The sequence below is a fragment of the Nicotiana tabacum genome, chromosome 15 (assembly GCF_000715075.1).
Source record: "Nicotiana tabacum cultivar K326 chromosome 15, ASM71507v2, whole genome shotgun sequence".
Classification (NCBI taxonomy): Eukaryota; Viridiplantae; Streptophyta; class Magnoliopsida; order Solanales; family Solanaceae; genus Nicotiana; species Nicotiana tabacum.
Window position 1 is genome coordinate 129,652,233 of NC_134094.1, and position 21,000 is coordinate 129,673,232.

At 35.4% G+C, this 21,000-nt stretch overlaps 2 protein-coding genes across 5 annotated transcripts in view; one reads left to right on the forward strand and one right to left on the reverse strand.

Annotated features, from left to right (window-relative positions):
* Positions 1-594: 594 nt before the first annotated feature.
* LOC107800680 (putative voltage-gated potassium channel subunit beta) lies at positions 595-11,875 on the forward strand. The gene is made up of 4 exons (XM_075231277.1): positions 595-1,395; positions 2,920-3,063; positions 4,746-4,910; positions 11,543-11,875. Exons 1-4 carry the CDS (start codon positions 826-828, stop codon positions 11,654-11,656), a joined length of 993 nt encoding a protein of 330 aa, XP_075087378.1. The 5' UTR covers positions 595-825; the 3' UTR covers positions 11,657-11,875.
* Positions 11,876-13,616: 1,741 nt separating this feature from the next.
* The window catches only part of LOC107784961 (protein ALWAYS EARLY 3-like), a 46,443-nt gene continuing 39,059 nt past the window's right edge, over positions 13,617-21,000 (reverse strand). For 2 of the 4 annotated variants that reach the window (XM_075231280.1, XM_075231281.1), the window contains exon 8: positions 13,617-14,234. Coding sequence is in view for 1 of the 4 variants with exons in the window: in XM_075231278.1 (XP_075087379.1) it covers positions 15,440-15,974 (535 nt within the window). In the remaining 3 variants the exon portion in view is untranslated. The other 2 variants (XM_075231282.1, XM_075231278.1) reach the window with 2 other exon arrangements.

The following is a 21,000-nucleotide window of genomic DNA, read 5'->3' on the forward strand; positions in this document are numbered from 1 at the left end:
TGCTCATCATAATTGACATTAAAGAAGGGTACGATTTTAGTAACTTTTTCATAGCTATAAATAATAAGCTCAATAATTATTATAAGGGACATGAATTTTCTGGCTAACTTACACTACATTTTATACAGAATTTTAATACAATTTTTCTTTCTCGCTCTTTGATCTTATCATTACCGTGCCCGAAAATTCTGTTCCCGAACTTGTCAGCTCTGTCATTTCATCTACATTTTAAGGCTGAGTATTTTTTATTTCATCAATTATTTCGTTATTTTTTGGATCAAATTAATTTACTTATCTGAAAACCACGAACAAATTCAACCGTACCATTTTACGGGTAAATAATGTACAAATACAATCTTCTTTTTGTTGTATTAGATCTTTTTTTTAATCGATAGAAACAATTAAAAGACATAGTTAAATGGGAGGGATGAAGTATAATAAAAAAAATAGTCAAAAATATTTTTATGATTACGTACATAAATTATGGAGAAAAAATTAAAATTAAATTAAAGTACATCATTCAAAAAAATATGTGTTAGATAAAATGACAAGTCACACTGAGTAATTATGAAAAGTGCATCACATCACAGGAAAGGTCACTGCTTAGCGCAGTAGATCCCATCACACTCAACAAATCCCTCTAATTTCTGCCGAGTGTATACAGCTAAGCTACTACTACAATATAAGCCATTTCCAACACTTCAACTCCTTCCCAAATTCTCGTTGTTCTTTGACTTCTATCTCCTTCTGTTTCTTCCTCCTAAAACAGCAAATCTTCATTTCCTTTTCTTTCTTCTTGATCTGCCTCCCCAAAAAACGAAAAAAATGCAAATGCAGTACAAGAATTTAGGCAGATCAGGCCTAAAAGTATCCCAACTTTCATACGGAGCATGGGTCACTTTCGGCAATCAACTCGACGTCAAAGAAGCTAAATCCCTCTTACAAAAATGTCGTGACCACGGTGTCAATTTCTTCGACAATGCCGAGGTTTACGCTAATGGAAGAGCAGAAGAAATAATGGGGCAAGCAATTCGTGAATTGGGTTGGAAAAGATCAGATATTGTTATATCTACTAAGATTTTCTGGGGCGGATCGGGTCCGAATGATAAGGGTTTATCGAGAAAACATATAATCGAGGGGACGAAAGCTAGTTTGAAAAGACTGGATATGGATTATGTGGATTTGATTTATTGTCATAGGCCTGATGCTAGTACACCTATTGAAGAAACTGTTAGGGCTATGAATTATGTGATTGATAAAGGTTGGGCTTTTTATTGGGGAACAAGTGAATGGTCAGCTCAACAGATTACTGAAGCTTGGGGTGTTGCTCAAAGATTGGATCTTGTGGGTCCTATTGTTGAACAGCCTGAATACAACTTGTTGTCTAGGCACAAGGTATTATCTTTTGACTCTAATTTTGGTATTTCCTTTTGTCAAATGCGAATTCAAGATTCAGTCAGTTTAGAATAAATGTGATCTTATGTGTAGAGTCTATGAGTTCAGAATTAATGTGATCTTATGTGTAGAGTCACTGAGTTCAGAATAAATGTGATCTTATGTGTAGAGTCAGCGAGTTCAGAATAAATGTGATCTTATGTGTAGAGTCTGTGAGTTCAAAATAAATGTGATCTTATGTGTAGAGTCACTGAGTTCAGAATAAATGTGATCTTATGTGTTTTCATATGTATACATAAGTTCGAGCCAGAAAAATTGAGTTTGGATTGTTTTGGCATGAAGTTCAAGAAAGAAAGAAATATATTTAAAACTTGTGATCTAAAACAAATCATTGATATTTGTGTCATTGTAAATCAATTTATTAAGGGAAAAGTAGGAATTCTAAAGATAAATTATTTCTAAATAAGGAAATGTGACATTCTTTATGGGATTAATTAAAAAGAAATGAGTGTCACATTAATTGGGACAGAGGGAGTATTTCTTTTTGTCATATGTGAATTTAGGATCTAGAGTCAGTGAGTTCAGAAATCAATATAAGATAGTCAGACAAGTGAAATGTGAAATATGGAAGGAGTGGCTTAATGGTGATAATCCATGGCAGGGTATTTGAGGTAAAATAAGAGATTTGTTTTCTATATAGGCAATATGGAAGGAGTGGGTTAATGGTGATAATACACGACTGGGTGTTTGAGGTAAAATAATAGATATTTCTATATAGGCTATACTAATTAGTTGAGGGTTGTCTTTAGTCATGTTAGTACGTTTACTTTAAGTTTTGTGCTTTGTAGGAGTCTTTTGGTTCAGTCCATCTTTTCTTTCTAGGATTCTTTTAACCCTAGCAGAGATTTGTATACCTGTAAAAAATATAGACAACTTCTACTACTTTTTAATTTATTTTGTATAATAGTGGCCTGAGTTGAGTTTTAATGAAGAAATACGGTCCGTGACCCCAACTCGTTTGGTACTGAGCATAGTATTAGTTGTTGCTGTTGTATCATCTAGGTCTCTCTACAGTCAAATATTTTATTGCAAAACTGCATTCTTTTACAGCTGCACGCCTGTCATGACAGCTTCAGTGTAGGATTTTCAGGGTGTTGCAAGTCGAATGTTGCTATTTGTACATGGCCAAAATCCGTTGCCCTTTGTTGTATGAGAAGAGAAAATATGTTGTTGGCTGTAGAAACTTCTGTGAACGTCTTGTCTAAGTATGCTATAGGATGTTGTCCATTCATGCTTCATCAGGATCTGATTTTGATTTATGCTGCTTTTGTTGGAGTGATTTGGCTGCCAGAATCTTAGTTGCTTGCCATTTTTATGCTGATCACTACCTGAATTGTCAGATTTCATTGCATTTGGCCTCCGCCTGTAGCTCCAATGTTAACTTTGCAAAAATGTCGTTCTCTGTATTTACAATTTGTCATGTGTCTTTTGTCTAACAATATGGACCTCATTGAATTGTTGCAGGTTGAATCTGAGTACCTCCCTCTGTATAGCAACTACGGCATTGGTCTTACCACATGGAGTCCTCTTGCTTCAGGCGTTCTGACTGGAAAATACAATGCAGGGAACATTCCAGCCGACAGTCGATTTGCACTGGAAAATTACAAGGTAAAACCCTCAAAGTTTTACAAGAAAATCCTGTTTATTGAAACTGTATGCTGCCACTCTAATTGGCTTTTAAGTTAATGTTCTTATATGTACTGATGGTCATCAGTAGTTCCTAGATCATAGCTTCCTAAATAACTAAAGCAGAAATTTCTATGAGCAGTTGGTTGAGTAGTCAGACTTAAAGGAAGCTCAAGTTGCAAAAGTTGATTAAAGAGTTTGGGTCTCAATAGGCCTGAGGTCCAAGTTTTTTTCTTTTGGCTACTCACTTGTAAATATGGTTTCAGTCCAACCTAAATAATATACCATATATTACCATCTCAAAAAAAAAAAAAGAGTTTGGGTCTCAGCAAGTTGAAATCCCCTTAATCGTAAGAGGAGAGAACTTCATAAAGAGTAACTCCAATAATTGGTGAAAGTTTTCGAAGGGAACTAAATTTCCTTTTTTTTTTTTTTTTTTGAGAAAGAGAGGAGATTTGCAAGAATTATTAAAGTTTAATGTAAATCAACCATGACTGGAGAGCTAAGTGAATAATGGTTGCCCGACTTATTCGAATCTGCTTAGAAGAGGCTTTGCTTGTGCTACAGATTTAATCTTTGATCCAGCAACTATTATAAAAAAAATCTTTGCTCCAGCAACTCAGAAGATATTAATCACCTCTCTTTGCACTGACCAGTGGTTACTCAATTATCACAACTATTTTTTTGCCTCTCTGATGTTAATTGGAGCATGTATGGACAGCTAACGGTTGCTATTATTATTAGCTGGATGGGGATAAAGATGAAGAATTGTTTTTTGAGAATACTTCTAATGCTGTCTAACACACTATACCAGCGTACATCCTATGGGTAATAACTAATATGGAAAGAAACAAAAGTCGTTTTAAAGGGATGACAGTAGCTTCACATACACTCAAATACAAATGTTTCTACTTATTTGCCTTTTGAACTAACTTAAAACGTGTACAACCTTGATAGTCTTTTTGAGTTCCTCGACACTCTACAGGAACAGTAGGACTTAAATCTTTTTTAATCTCACACATTGTACATTTCGGCACCCACATAGGTGCTAATTCATTAACACTTTGTTTACTTTTCAAAAAAATAAGTTGCAGTTTTTAATCACTAACATGTAATGACAGCGAAAAAATATAGTTAAGGAAGAGTGATGCTAGTACGAATATTAGACCAAGCTTAGCATCGTAATAATTCCTTTTTTTTTTATGCACCTCTATGAACATTATGAACATGTTCTACTACTTGCCATGAATAAGATGGTGTTAAAGAGTTAAAGTTCTCCAAATTTAAGATGATCCGAGGATCTATCAAGCAATTAGTTCTTGTGGTTGTTAACCAGCATCTTCAATTATGAAAATGGACGGTTTATGTGTGCCAAAAGGAATTTTTGCTTCCCTTAGACATGAGTTGTGTTTGTAAGAAGAGGTTCAATATTTTTTGAGTTGCATTCCAAATAGAGGAACCACAGGTCCAATAGTGGAAAGTGAAAGTTTTCCTTGTAAATAAGATCAGATATATGCTTCTGTGGACATATCCAAACTTCATGTATTGATGTGTATGCATGTGCATACTTTGTTATTTATGTAAACATTTTCTTTATCAATTGTCACTCGCCTTTTAAACTACTCCTATTCAAGAAACTTGACTAGAAATTTTATGCATTGCAGAATCTCGCCAACAGATCTTTGGTGGATGATGTGTTGAGGAAAGTAGATGGATTGAAACCAATTGCTGAGTCACTAGGTGTACCTCTACCGCAACTGGCAATTGCCTGGTGTGCTGCAAATCCTAATGTCTCATCCGTTATTACTGGTGCCACCAAAGAGTATCAGGTCCGTTAGTTTTCCATTTATGCTATCCCCGAGCTTTCCCTTTCAGACAATGATTCTTTTTCTTTAGTCTTGGCCTGAATTTTGTTAGCACTCAGTTCAAGTATTGATATCAATCTCGAACAGTTTTTTTTTTTTAAAATTGTATTCTTTTTAGCATGCATTTTGAACATGGCATGATATAGAGTATTTATTGTATGCCGCGTATTGCATTTATATTTATAGTTTTTAACCAAAAGTTTCCAATTATTGCATGTTTGTCTTTCTTTTTAGTTAATCATGTTGGTCTGTTAAACCTTTCTGAACATAATTTATAGCTTCTACTTTCTAGTATATATTTATTAACTGAATTCAGGCCTGATGCCCCCTCTCCAAAACAAGTTAAAAGGGAGAAAAGGAAGTCCTCTTACTTTGCTTTCTGAAATAAGTTCTCTTATTGATTTGTTTTTACTCTTAATCTCTAATGATTAACATAATTTCTAGAGACATCCACGGAGAAAACGATACAATCTTCTCTTCGAATAGTTCTCTTCTAATTAGGGGTGGCAAGTGGGCCGGGCCCGGTCCTAAGTGGGCCGGTCCTATGCGGTCCGGTCCTAAACGGTCCTGGGCTTCGCGGGCTTATTGCCCGAACCGGCTCGGGACCGGGACCACGAACTAACGGGCCCGGGTTAAGTGGGCCGGTCCCGGGCCTAAACGGGCCTAAACGGGCCCAACAGAAACTTTCTATTTTTAATTTTTTTTTTATAGAAGTTAGAGAAAAAAATAGTAATAAAGATATATAAGCTATATTCGATTTATATACTATATATACATCTTAAAATATATATATACTATATTATATATACATAGTATACATCTTAAAATATACTATATATACATCTTAAGATATACTATATATATATATATATAGTATAGTATAGTAGATCTTAAGATATATATACATCTTAAGATATATAAGCTCTATATATATATCTCTATATATATATATATATATATATATAGTAAGATGTATATATAGTATATCTTAAGATGTATACTATCGAATATGACTTATAAACTATGTATATATATACATAGTATATTCGATATACTATAGTATATATACATATATATATATAAGCTTATATATATATACTATACTATACTATATATACATCTTAAGATATATAAGCTATATTCGATTTATATACTATATATACATCTTAAGATATATATATATATATATATATATATACACACACACACACACACACACACTACACTATATATACATAGTATATAAGTCATATTCTATAGTATACATCTTAAGATATACTATATATACATCTTATCGTCATACGGATCCTCATCAAACTCCCCAGTTATACAAATGGGAAGAAGGAGTTTAGTCAATGAGAGGATATCTCTCAGAGAAGAATCATCGATTGGACCATCCGTCCATCTGGAAGATATTCCGGAAGATAGTCCGTTATACGCACATTTGCAGGCATATTTGACTGCTCAAAAACAGAAAGATACTTCTGTTAAGCAAAGTAATACTTTTGCTTCCATTACTAAAGATGACAATGATGATATCAAGTCATACGAGAAAGTGCCAAAAAGAGAAATGATATTTCTCTTAGAAAATTCTGACATTCAGAGAAAAGAAGAACCATGGAAGATATTCCAAAGGTATTTGATAAATGGGTTATATTATCCGGGTGAGTCATACAAAACCCGTTCCTACTATGAAACGATACTGACCAGTACTGGAAGTGCAGATTTTCAGCACTTTTCTGGGTATAGCACAGACGAGAACGTTTATAACTTCTCGAAGATTATAATTAAACAGATTATATCTGTTGAAGACTGGGGTATATCCACAATGAAGGAAAGGCAGATAAGCCTTAACAAAAATAAAATAAATTTTACTTATTGGGATTATATCCAAGCTTTTGATAAAGTATTATACTACAATAATGATAGACACAAACATACTTGGTTTATAAAAGTATGTGCAAAGATATTTGCAACAACTGTTCCTAATTGGTTTCTAAACTGGTGGTCATACCACGGTCCAACAATAAAGATTTTACCAGATCCATTTCTCATGTTATACAAAGAATGGATAAAAATTTCTCCTTTTATTAACGATTTATACCACGTAGATCATATCTGCTACCCAGAAAAAATTAACCAAATATATTTCTTTCTGGAATTTTCTATCCCTTGGATACACAAATAGAATCCAGAAGTCGGATTCACTGAAGAACAAGTCCCCTGCTTATATAGGACTTTTTACAACAATTTTTGGGACAAGTTAATGAAGAAGGATCCCAAAACAAAGACCTTATATGGTCAAGAGCTCTTGGATTCAATCGAGATGAAGATCCAAGAATATTCCAGTAAACCTCAGAAAGAGGTAATTGATGACAGTTCAGTGAGGCATATTGCCAGAAGGATCTCCTTTCAAGAAGGAGATAAAACAGAGATGATTAACAGTTACTTGGAAGAGGTTAAAAGAAATTTACTGTCTTCCATTAATCAATATGAAAAGTCAGATACGTCAATGCAAAGTGAAACAAGCAACGATGATATTGCTGAAGATTCTCAGCCCATTGAAGCAGAAAGGATATTATCTGAAGAAGACTTACATGATACAGAAGAATTCATCCGCAAATTGAAAAAAGCGGAAAAGAAACCAGCACAGTGAAACAGCTGGACCCCACTCAAACAGTGAAGCTGCCGGACCTACAGCATAGTGAAGCCGCCGGACCCACTCGAACAGTAGATACACTGTTCATCAACAGTAAATACACTGTTACAGGGACCCACTTTTACTGTTCATAGATTCCTTTTCTATTTATAGAAATCATTCGTTCATTCTTAGGAGGCAGACGTCAAGACTCCCTCTCTCTCTCTCTCTCTCTAAGTGTAAGTAAAGAGTTAGTTTGAAGTTTGTAGATTGTAATAGAAGAACAAATAAATAAAAGTTTTCAGTTCTTCATCTTCAGGGCCTTGCTTCTTGGCCACAAGGTACATACTTCTGTCTTTCTTAGTTTAGATTTTCTTCTAGTCTCTCCTCTCTGGCCGTGACGATGTCCGGCTAAGAGACTTCATATCTATGTTGAGTATCTAACTTCTCTCCTATATACACTATGAAAGCGACGACATCTATTAAAATATAAATGAGTTTTATATATAGAGTTTTGACTTGGTGTCAAGATGGTTGGTACAGTCTGATATAACACTACTCTTATTGGCTTTGCCTTAGTGGCTCCGTCTAGCCAGCCGTGAACCTCAGCCCGATAAAGGAGTTAAAAGGGCATCTTCTTTCACGGTTAGAACTGCTAGACACATGGGCTCAATAAAAGTATGTATTATATTATGACAGACCCCTTACTTGAGTAAATGTTTTTAACCTTCCATACAGTCATTAAACTATATATAAAATTCAAGTATATTTCAATTCTTATCCTTACTGATTGTGCGGATTACCGCCAGTCTTTAAATATAAGGGTACTGAATTAGCTAGATTAAGAATTCTCAAATATGTTAAAATAGAAATCTTTAACTGGTGGAAACCTTCCAGGCATATAAAAGCCAGATGTGAGGTGTGAAACAAGTCCAGTTCCCGGTCAAACGGTGATTTCTGTTTTAATTTAATTGAGAAGGCATGGCGGATTACCGCCCGCCACTTGATCCTGTTAAATGGTATCAGAGCCTAGGTACTTTCATGGTATATATAAGATAGATATGAAATATTCGACATAGATATGTTTCTGAAATATGGATTTAGGAGAAACTAGTATGAAAAATACTAGATTGGAAGAGGTAGATATACCTCAAAACCTTGATTTGTTAAACAAATGGACTATTCCTAAAGTCCCTATTAAAACAATCTATGATTATGGATGGTTTGATAAACTCTCTTCTAAACAACTTGTTATATAAGCTTATATGTATACTATACTATACTATAATATATATATACATCTTACTATATATAAGCTATATTCGATTTATATACTATATATACATCTTAAGATATACTATATATACATGTATATCTACTATATATATCTAGTATACTATGTATATATAGTATATCTTAAGATGTATATATAGTATATCTTAAGATGTATATATAGTATAGTATATATAGTATATCTTAGTATATATAGTATAGTATATATAGTATATCTTAAGATGTATATATAATATATCGAATATAGTTTATATATCTTATGAGATGTATATATAGTATAGACTATAGTATAGTATAAATATAAGCTTATATATATATATATATATATATATATATACTATACTATATTATACTATATGTATAGCTTAAGATATAAAAGAACAAAAATATTGTAAAGAGATATTCAAATCAATGCGTTATATTTTTATTATAGCATTAAAAATCATGGCAATATCTTTCTTAGTCTTCCTCCCCCTATGGAATGAGCACAACAAGGTGCTAATACCACCATTGAGAAGAAAAAGAAACTAATCAAGATGTGCTAAAATACAAGTTACATATTAATTTACATGGTATCTCTTACAAATTTTATAAATCCTTCAAGGTCCGGAGGAATTTCCGTTGGTGGTGGCGGAAATGAAGCTTGCTCATCATCGCTTCCAGGCGAAGCATCATCCTCCGCAAGTTCAGCTAGCATTTCTTCATAAGCTTCGTCTACCTCTGGTTGTGATTCAGCAAGTCCAAAATTTCTTCTTTCCGAACGGATCCAATCTCTGAAAAGTACTGGTTTTTCCAAGCTCTCCCTCATAGACGCTCTATAATCACCGAGTTGAAGTCTTGCTTGACTGAAAGCGCTCTCTAATGCCACTGTTGAAGCTTGAATAGTTAAAATATCTAGGGCCATCCTTGAAAGAATCGGAAAGTGTTTTTCTTTGTCCTTCCACCATTCCAAAATATTAAAGGAGCCGTCGGGATTCACTTCCTCAATTCCCTGTGACAAATAAACTTCAAGCTCATTTAGTTGTGAAAAATCACTAGTACTAGAACCTTGAGAACCCCTGAACCCTGCCCAAGCACTAAGTGCTCTTACTCCCGCAGTTCTTTTAGATGATTGAGAACTAGAAGAAGAAGGAGTTGGAACATTTGGTCTAGCATGATCTAATGCAACTTGATAAGCATTATAAATAGTTTTATCTTGAGGGTGTAGCAATATGTTTCTAGTCAAACTCCCCTGCCCCCCCCGACTTCCAACATATTGAAAAACTAACTCTTTGCCACAAGTTTTACACTTAGCCCTATTTTTTCTCTTAGTTGAGTAAAAAATTGCCAAACAAGAGATGTTTCTGCCCGTTTAGGAGGTTGTCTAGAAAAAGTAGGGGCACTAATAGGAGGGTCAGATGGGGGATCATCTAGATTATTATTAGTTGGGTTAACTTCAGGAGCAGGACTAGTGGGTGTATCATCATCCGGTTGCGTTTCATCAAAATCTATTTCTTCATCATCATTTTCATCAATAGTTGGATTACCATAAAGAGCATTCATATATTCATGGTTTAATTGTTCACCGGGTGCTATATTATGGAAAAATTGACTATCGGTAAATTGTAATAAACTATTATCGTTATCAAGAATAGGAGGTGTAGGACGGGTAACATGTTTGGGTCGAGGAGCTGGGGGAAGTGGAGGAGGAACATATTGGCCACTAGATTCACCACTCTTCGATTTTCCCTTATTTTTACTAAACATATTTTTTAAGGAATAAGCCATCTTAATTAATCAAGCAAAGTAAATAAAACAAACAAAATTATAATATTAAAACTTAAGAGTTGGAACGAGTTTACCGAATTGACGAACAACTTGTTGGAAATTGATTATTGTTGAAGACTTCAATTCACCAACTACACAATTGTTTCACAAATTGTAACAATAAAGTAAGCAATAGTAGAAGTAAATTAGAGAGATTGTGATAGATTGATGATTTTGTAAGAAAAAATGAAATAATGATGGGGTATTTATAGTTGAAAATAGAGAAAAAGTGTAATTATAAAAAGTTTGGGATTAAAACAAAGTTGAGGGGTTAAATGGCTACTATTTTTGACAGTCCAACGTTTTTTTAAAAAAAAATAGCCGTTGGGCCCGCTAAGGGGCCGGTCCGATCCCGGGCCCTGGCGGGCCAAACGGTCCCGGGGCCTGACGGGCCCAATCATAGGACCGGCCCACGAGACCGGACCAGGCCCGCTAAAACCGGACCAAACGGTCCTGGCCCGTTTAGCCGTTTGGCCCGCGGTCCTGGGCTGGTCCCGGGCCTGGACCGGCCCACTTGCCAGGCCTACTTCTAATACTTTGATTAACATAATCTTAACTTTGTATCATATGCTGGCAGAGGAAGAATTCTTAATTTGTAACCTCTGTATGTGCTTTAAGGTAGTATCCGAAGTTGGTGACATCTCTCCCTGGATTATGATCAGCTTACTAATCTCTGATTACAATCAATTTCCTTCTACTAATTTCTTCTTCATTGTGCTAGAGAAACTAAGTTTTTATAATATTGCCAAGAGGGCTTAAATGGGCGAGATAGCTGACCACAACTTGCTTGGGATTAAAGCGTAGTTGTTTGTTATAGATTGCTTCTTCATATTAATCATTAAATATTCATTGATGCCAGATTGAAGAGAACATGAAAGCTATCAATGTCATTCCAATGTTAACACCTGCTGTGATGGAGAAGATTGAGGCTGTTGTTCAAAGCAAACCAAAGCGCCAAGATTCATATAGGTAGATAAATTTTAAGATCCATTAGGTCTTAAAAGCACTACTATTTCCAGAATGAGTTTTCCTTGCTATGTATTTTGCACATCCTATTGCTTGTCTTATGTTAAGTACACTAAGAGTTGGTGTTGTTTCGGAACCAACCTTTAATGTTGGTGAATTTTCTACTTTTCTTTGGGTGGATGAGATGTTGGCTTTCAGAGTTGGAATGAATATTGTCTTTAGTCTCTGTTTGTGAGTAGTAATTTTGTCAAAGTAGCACGGACTAGCCAGTTTTCGGACTGGTAATTGAAAAATAGCGAGTGTTTGCAAAGTCATTGAAAAGTAGCCACTATTTTGCTGCAACACGGAAAGTTCCAGCATAATATACCGGAGATTGGAGCACTTGTGTATGAACTTCCAGCATATTATGTTGGAACTCCAGCATACGGAAAGTTCCAGCATAATATACTGGAGATTGGAGTGCATGTGTATGGCCTTCCAGCATATTATGTTGGAGCTCCAGTACATTATGAATTTTCAGCATGTTATGCTAGAAGTTCACATGTAAAAAATTCAAATTTTAGGATTTAAATCAAAATGTTTCCAGATAACAATAACTTAAGTTTTCACAAAATCTAACCACAAATTTCTCCAGATAAATCTTTTTCTAAATTGTTCTATAATGTATCCCAAACCAAATTTGTTTCAAAAGAATTTTCATAAAAATAAACCATAAAACCAGCACGTTGTTTTTAGAAAACCGGATTAGTATTCTTTTGTCTTTAGATTGTGATGCTAAAAGCATCACATGAATTCACATCAAATGGTGCTGAGGGTATTGTATTACACAGTTCAAACTTCCATGTCAAGAGTGCATATTTTATTTGGAAACCCATATAGAAGGAAATGGACAAGCAGCTGAATTTTAAGAAAAAATTGAAAATCTCATCATTTCATGCCTTCTTTAAACTTCCAAGACAATTGGTAGTTGTAGCTACTGATTCAGCCAGGCCACTATGGAACTTGTTATTGTAGTGAACAAGCAGATCAAGTGAAGACTAACCTCCATTATGAGGGAAAAAAGTACATAACAGCTCCATTAAAGAACAATGGAAATAAAGGGCAGCCCGGTGCACTAAGCTCTCGCTGTGCGTAGGGTCCGGGGTAGGGCCAAATCACGGGTCTATTGTACGCAGTGTTACCCTGCATTTCTGCAAGAGGCTGTTTCCACAGTTTGAACCTGTGACCTCCTGGTCACATGTCAACAACTTTACCAGTTATGCCAAGACTCCCCTTCTAAAAGAACAATGGGAAGAGGGATATCAAATTGACTTTGTATTGATCAGAGAGTTTAACCATGAATAAGGTTAGTTATCTACATAGTGAATTTACAAGAGGTAAAAGGGTAAGTGTTGATAAAGATTAAATCTGTAATCAAAAATATTGAAAAGAACGAGAAGCATCTTCTAGAGAGAAGCATTTTATGTCATGCAAAAGCAACCCAACATGGAAATCCAAATTCCAGCGAAGGACAGAAAATGATAGGTAATCCAAGCAAGATAATTTCCATTCTGAACGTTCTAGAGCAATGATCTTTTCACAAAAGCCACTAAGTCAGTCAGAAGAAACATAAAAACTTGGAAAATGTACTGGAATTACGGTATGAAAAAACTTGTCAACAGAACACAGGAAAAGAACTGAGGCAACCAATTGTATTTACCTGAATCATAAGCAAAGTTGCAACACATTTAGTGATAAGTTCCTGAGTTTTTAGTCAAAATTATCCCTAACATTAGGGGTAGGCTTAACTTTGTCCTCAAAATATAACCCCAAGCACTATTTGTCCTTTAAGTTTACAAATCTTGAGCACTTTTAGTCTCACTAACAGAAAGTCATAACTTCAGTTAAAAAACTAACAGAATGTTCTTTATAAAATGTGTAATGCTAAACTAGCTACAGAAAGGTAAAACCAATGAAAAGAGTCGGCATCACCTAAATATTCAGATTTCATTGAACATCATTGGTTCAAAAATGAAGATCATATCTGTACAATTCCAATTCCACTAACTATCAATTCTAACTATCACCATAGACAAAAAAGGAAGAAAAGAAACAGATTCAACAGAATTAAAGTATCTAACAGAAGAAAAATAAAGCTTCGCAACAGCAAAACTAATATCGACAACATTTCAGCAGTAAAAAAGCCTTCAATCAGCACTCCAGCAGCAAAAATCAGCATTCCAGCAGTAAAAACGCATTCAAAGTGCAAAGCTATCAGCATTTCAGCAGCAAAATCAGCATTTCAGCAACAAAAATCAGTATTTCTGCGGGAAAAATACAGCATTCCAGCATTTCAAGAGCAAAATGATCAGCATTTCAGCAGCGAAAATCAGCATTTTCAGCAGCAAAAATCAGCATATCAACAGCAAAAATTCAGCATTTCAGCGGCAAAAGTACTCATTCCAGCATTTCAACAGCAAAATATCACCATTTCAGCAACAAAATATCAACATTTCAGCAGCAACAATATTAGAACTTCAGTCATGTTAACTATCAAATTCTTGAGCACATTGCATATGTTTATGCACCACATGTCCTCTTCTTACCTGCAAACAAAATATATGGTACTATTACTCGTTCATATTATAATAACTTAATAAACAGAATTCAATTGTAAGTTATTGATACTGGAAGCTTTGCACGAGTTGACGAGGCAGGAGCATAAGATGAAGGCTCATCAACTTGGGAATCTAGCTGAATAATAAATTTGCATGTTCTTTTATTGTGGCCAGCATTATGACATAAGCTACAAAGCAAGGAATTCTGCTTTCTTTTCATTTTAGTTCTACTCGCTCCTACTTCATCTGGTTCTTTTCTCCTTAGTTTTTGCTTTCTTCCTTTTGTGCTTGTTCTTACTAATTGTGGAGTCAAAGGAGGCACGTTGCTTGACTTAGGCCACATATGTTGACCATTCATAGGTAGAATAGCAAAGTCATAGACCCTTCTATATGTTTCCACCTTGTAGCAATCATGAACATAGAATTTAATCTCATCTTTTTTAGCCCAAATTGCAGCAATGGCATGCTTGTAAGGAATTCCTGTCAAATCCCATTTCCTACAACTGCATATTTTGTTTAGCAAGTCCACAACCCACTTATCATGTATGCTTGCCCCTATAATCTTATCATGAATTATTATTAGGATCAATTCCAATAGCGGTCAACAACTGAGTCCCATACATTGGACCCTTAAGCCAACAACCATCTACTCCTACTATCCTTCTACAACCACTCTTGAAACCTTCCTTACAACCCCCAAAACAAATATAGATTCTCTGAAATCTATTAGGTTTGTTAGAAACCTCATTTTCAACCAACTTCATATAGATAGAAGTATTTGGATTTGTCCTCCCAATTTCATTACAATAGTTCCACATTACCTTGTATGAGCATTTAGATCTCCATAAATTAGTTTCAGCGCCTTTTGCTTAGCTCTTCGACATTGATGTAATGTCACATGAGCTCTTAGCTCCACACTCACATGATCTCTAAATTTCCTTTGACATTCCAATTCATGTGCTTGCTAATGTCATCAAGATATCTTCTTGCAATGTAGGAAGAAGTGATGGTTTTGTTCCTATGGTTCCATCCTTTACAACTATGATAATCATTGTATGTCTTGATCTGAAATGCCCTATCCCTATGCATTCTTGAAGCCATAATCTCCCATTCGCAACCTGAATGTCTACAAACTGCTCTCACTCGTGTGTTGTCATTTTTGCGCCATTTTATGTATTGTCCTTTGACTAACTTCATGAGTTATTACAGCATATATGAACTCTCTTGTTTCCAAAGGTTAACTCTAATGCCAATTTTGGATTTTTTCCATCTGTTTTGGGGTTGAACTTTGGAAAGTTTAAACTTTCGGTATCCGAATCACTTTGTAAGCTCCTTGTGTCATCAGAGTTGCAGCAGTTTGACTCCCCATCTTCAACATTCAACTTTCTCTGTAGCTCTTCACTAACCTCATATCTACGCTTCTCATTTCTAATTCTTTCTGATAAATCATTTTCATCTGACAAGTCGTTTTCTGAATCTTCGAAATCTTCACTACTTGAAGAATTTTCACCTCCAACTTCTTTTTGATGTTCTCCAACAGTAACATGATTATCATTCCTTGAATTGTTTTGTCCATCATAGATATCATCCTCAATACCCATTTCTATATACGCATCCAAATGTTCAAAGTACATGTCAACTACCCAATCACTGAGAATATTTTTTGCAACAACGGCGGCTTCCTTATCAGTTGAAACTAGCCTCATTTTGTCACCTAGCCTGCTGGGCCTGTGCCAAAAAGTTATCGAGTCATTCCCATAACCACATAATTCAGCGATCGATTTGAATATCGACAACTTTAGTTCAGCCCCATTGACATAGTCAATAAAGTTCATTCTGCCCCCAACATAATGCCTTGTAGGATTGAGTTTCATTAAACCAACATGTGTTATTTTAATGGTAAAATAATCTGACTCGTACAAAGGAACTGCATAAACAAAAAAAATTGAAAGTTTATTTAGACATACTTGTAAGCACGTAATTTTTGATCCGGCACGTTTTTGAGCTATTTTAGTGTTTAAAATATTTATTTAACTTAACTTTAATTTTTATAGAGTTTCAATCAATTTTTACTTCAAATTACAATTTAAAAAAACTCAAAAATATTTTTATTTTTAGTTTAAGGTCAGTTAGTATATTTATGTTTATAGTATTTTAATTTTACCATGACTTTAGCCTATTTTCTCTATTTTTACTTTATTATAACATTTAAAAATATAAAAATATAGTTTTACTTTTAATATTTAATTTTATTTTAGTAGTTTATTAGGAATGATTTTTATAAATACATTACATTATTTTAGTCTTCTTAGCCCAAAATTAAAACCCAACAAGACATGGACCCAACCCAATTTCCTAAATCCAAGCCCAATCCCTTAACCCTAAGCCCCTTCTCCCTACCTAAAGATAAATACACACCTCACCCAAAATAAAAACAAGAAAAAAAGCGGCCGCTCTTCTCCTCTCTAAAATTTACTCTTTGCCTATTAGTTATCTCCTAAAGAAAAAGCTTTAACTTCAACACCTCTACTGTTTCTATTTGGTATTTACCATAGCAGAAATTTAGTTATCCTTTATTATCTTAGTGGAGTCTGCTTTTGTCCGAGGGAAAATAGTAGAGTCGAGGTCGAAGTTCGATAGCGCATCTAAGACCCGCCTCAGCTCGCTGCCCTACAAAAGCTCTTTGAGTTTCGGTTTTCTCTGGGTCGAGTAGAGTTCGAGTTCGTCCGCGAGATTCGAGTGTTTTCCGGCATGGTCTTTGGTTAACGGGTCTGGTATTATCGGCTTGATCTTCTTTGTAAACCAGCTGAGAAGTATGTTTTTTTTGATATTTCGAAAGTTATAAAAAGGTCCGTTTTCGGCATTTCCTTAGTTCTGCTTGTTTTCTTTTGCTTATTATAGTTTGGTGTTTATTTTTTATTAGCTTATGCCTATTTCGTGTCAGCATTGTTTTAGTTGTTGCTTTGTTTGGTCTTGTTCATTTTCATAATATTCTGTTGGTTTATTCCTTTGAGTTGTGAGGGTTAAAATCGTTGGTGAAATCTATTAAGCAGTTTGGTGGATGTTTAAGTCGTTCTTGCGTGATAACATACATTTATCTTGTTAATTTGACTAGTTTGTTCATTTTTTTCTTAATATTAATTGTCTTGTTCTCTGAATTATGATAATAGATTTGATATAATGGAATTTGGATTTAGTATGTTGGGTCATTAATCTGTTGGGGCTATAGAGTATTGGTACATGTTGGCCTATTTATTCCGTTAACTAATTTACTTCATTCTTCCACAAATAATTTCATAATTCTTGACCTTACAATAATCTAAAATTAGCTTTAGGAAATTAATTAATGAACATCGTAGTTTTCTTTAAGCGCGATTAATAATGAATCATCGTGGTCATGGGTACGGTTTCCGTGGCATGGTCACCATACGTAAATTCCAATTCGGGTGTGCATTTCATGTGACCCAACCATAACTTCAAACAACAATAAAATAAGCATGTCGTAAATCGCGAGTGCGTTTCACGTGACGCGATTCGCAATATGTACAAAAACAAACGAGTGCACGACATCGCGACTTGTTCAAATAAATTCCATAAATATTAAAAGCGGTCAAAAAGATAAAATGCGCAATAGGCTTCAAACATGTAATAAATCAGATAATTAGGCCAATTAATAATAGTTGAGCGACCGTGCTAAAACCACGGAATCCGGGAGTGCCTCACACCTTCTCTCGGGTTAACAGAATTCCTTACCCGGTCTTCTGTGTTCGCAGACCATAAATAGAGTCAAATTTTCTCGATTTGGAATTTAAAATAAACCGGTGACTTGGGACACCATAAATTATTCCAAGTGGCGACTCTGATCAAATAAATAATCTCATTTCGAATATTGTCACTTTAATTGAAAAAACTCCCTTATCCCCTGTCCCCGCGGGAAAAAGGAGGTGTGACAGCTCTGGCGACTCTGCTGGGGACCGAACCCAGAATCTCTGGTTCAGAGTTCAGAATTCGAGCTTAGATGACTGTTATACTTGGCTTTTACTTATTATCTGATTTTTTACGTGTTTGAGCCTAATGTGCTAAATGCCTCTTTTTACCGCTTTGATATTGTTTGGACTGTATATAAACTGTCACGAAAACCCTTCTTCTCTCTGAGTCTTCTAAATCTTCTAGGAAGTGCACGCTGGCGTGACTTCTTTTCTGTTAATGTCATATCCTAATTTAGAACGAGGATCGGATCAGTTACAAAGCCGGATGGCCTTTTGGTTACCGGTACGTTGCCCCCCCCGGCTCGAGTTGTCCGCTCGGGTGAGCCAGGTCTAGAACAACACACTTCAGGATTCAAACTTAGAATAACATAGCCTCATGCTGGATCCCTAGTAGGAACGTTTGTTTGCATCACGTGCATTTGACCTTAGGGACTCAACACAGGGGTTGGGTCCGTCTAGGACAGGTGTACCCAAAAATTAAAAGACCATCCTGATGCATTTTACGTGCTACTTGTGTTTTCATTTGCTTCAGCTTGTATGTTGACCGGCTTCTAGAATAGGGAAAGAAAATCAAGAAAAAAAAAGTGAGGTAGGTATTTGAAACATTTCGAAACTCTGCGGAAATTTTGAAAAAAAAGAGAGAAAATAAGCCAATACTTTCAAAAGTCATTGTTTCCCTTGTTCCGTCAAAACTGACAGAACTACGCGGGTCTGATTCTCACCGGAGGTGGGATACGTAGGCAAACCTCATCGGTTCCGGCCCACAATTTTCAAAAAATCCAAAAATATTTTCTTTACCTCCTCTTTAGGAAGTCTTTCTTTTAGACCACAATTTTTAAAAAATCTAAAAATATTTTCCTTTATTTCCTTGTTTAGAAAGTCTTTCTTTGAGACCCCATTTTTAAAAATCCAAAAATATTTTCTTTAATTCCTTCTTTTAGGAGTCTTTTTTTTTTTAGAAAATCCCAAACAAATAAAAGATTAAAAAATAATTTTACACCAAAAAAAAATAAAATTATTTGTAGGAGTCTTTCATTAGAAAAAGAAAACAAATGAAATTAAAATCCAAAAAATATTTTCTACCTTTTTTTTAGAAAGTCTTTCTCCCAAAAAATCCAAAAAAAAAACAAAAACATCAAAAGCCAAAAAATATTTTTATTTCTTATATAGAAGTCCTATCGGAAAAAAATTAGAAAAAATAATCAAATTCCAAAAAATATTTTCTTTTTTTTTATATATAAGTCTTTCTTTCGGAAATTAAAAAGAAAAGAAATCAAAATCCAAAAAGAGTTAGTTTATTTACCTTATTTCTGATCCTCTCGAACTACGCACGATCTGATTCATGTTCCCACATGATACGTAGACAACCCACATCAGGTTCGATCGACCAAAAAAAATAAATAAATGAAAAAATAAAATAAAAATGATGATGATAATAAGGACCGACTGAGTCCATTCTAACGTGTCTCTTGTTTTGAATCATAGAAAAAGTTTGAGGTGGTCGGTTTGTGGTAAGTTGGCAACACAATATCCAAGAAAAAAATGCCATTGACAACTGGCATCAAAGTTGTTACAAGTGCTCAAGAGACTCAGGGTCAGAGGGTTCTACATGAGTCTACTGTGGTTGAGGAAAATAGAGTACTGAAGCAACAAATGACTGAAATGTGTCAAGCATGGGCCAATGGCCAAGGACCGCCTTTTTCTATTCATGGTTTCCCAGAGTTCACATCCATTTCGACTACTACCATTCCGGTCTCATTGCCCGATCAATCCTATCCACCTGGGTTTCAGTCTTTTTCCTAACTGTATGACTACAACTGAAACTTCTGTTGCGCGCTCCCAAAGTGTGCCATTGACAACCAATCAGACAACCACTACTGTTATACCCGTCTTCACCATCCCACAACCGACGGTGGTGCAAAAGAAAACTCACGAGTCACAATTTGCTACCCAACAAGAACAATACCATTCTCCTGAGTACCACTCGTACCTATTCGATCTTCCTGCAAAGATTGAGAATCCTGCCCGTAAGATGGCACAGGAAGAAATGACCCAAAGAATGAAAAGCTTAGAACAGCAGTTGAAAAATATGCAAGGGTTGGCAGGTAAGAAGAGTGTTGCCTTCAAGGATCTATGTATGTTCCCCGATGTTCGTTTGCCACTTGGTTTCAAGATCCCCAAATTTGAAAAGTATGATGGACACAGCGACCCCATAGCTCACTTGAAAAGGTATTGCAATCAGCTAAGAGGTGCGGGAAGAAATGAAGAATTGCTAATGGCTTATTTTGGGGAAAGCTTGACAGGGGTGGCCTCTGAATGGTTTATTGATCAAGACACCTCTCACTGGCATGTCTGGGATGACATGGCCCGGGCCTTCGTCAGACAATTCCAGTACAATATCGACATCGCCCCAGACCGCAATTCCCTTTCTAACTTGAAGAAGAAATCGACTGAAAGCTTCAGGAAATATGCCATTAAATGGAGAGAGCAAGCAGCTAGAGTTAAGCCACCCATGGATGACCACGAGCTAATCACTGTCTTCCTTCAGGCTCAAGAGCCAGATTATTTTCAAAACATGATGTCCGCAGTTGGCAAATCCTTCTTGGAAGCAATCAAAATTGGGGAAATGGTTGAGAATGGCCTTAAGACAGGCAAAATTATAAGTCAAGCAGTTCTCAAAGCTGCAACTCAGGCTGTAAAGATTGAATCTGATAATTTTAGTGACACGAATGAGAAGGATGAAGAAACCATGATGACAATAAGGT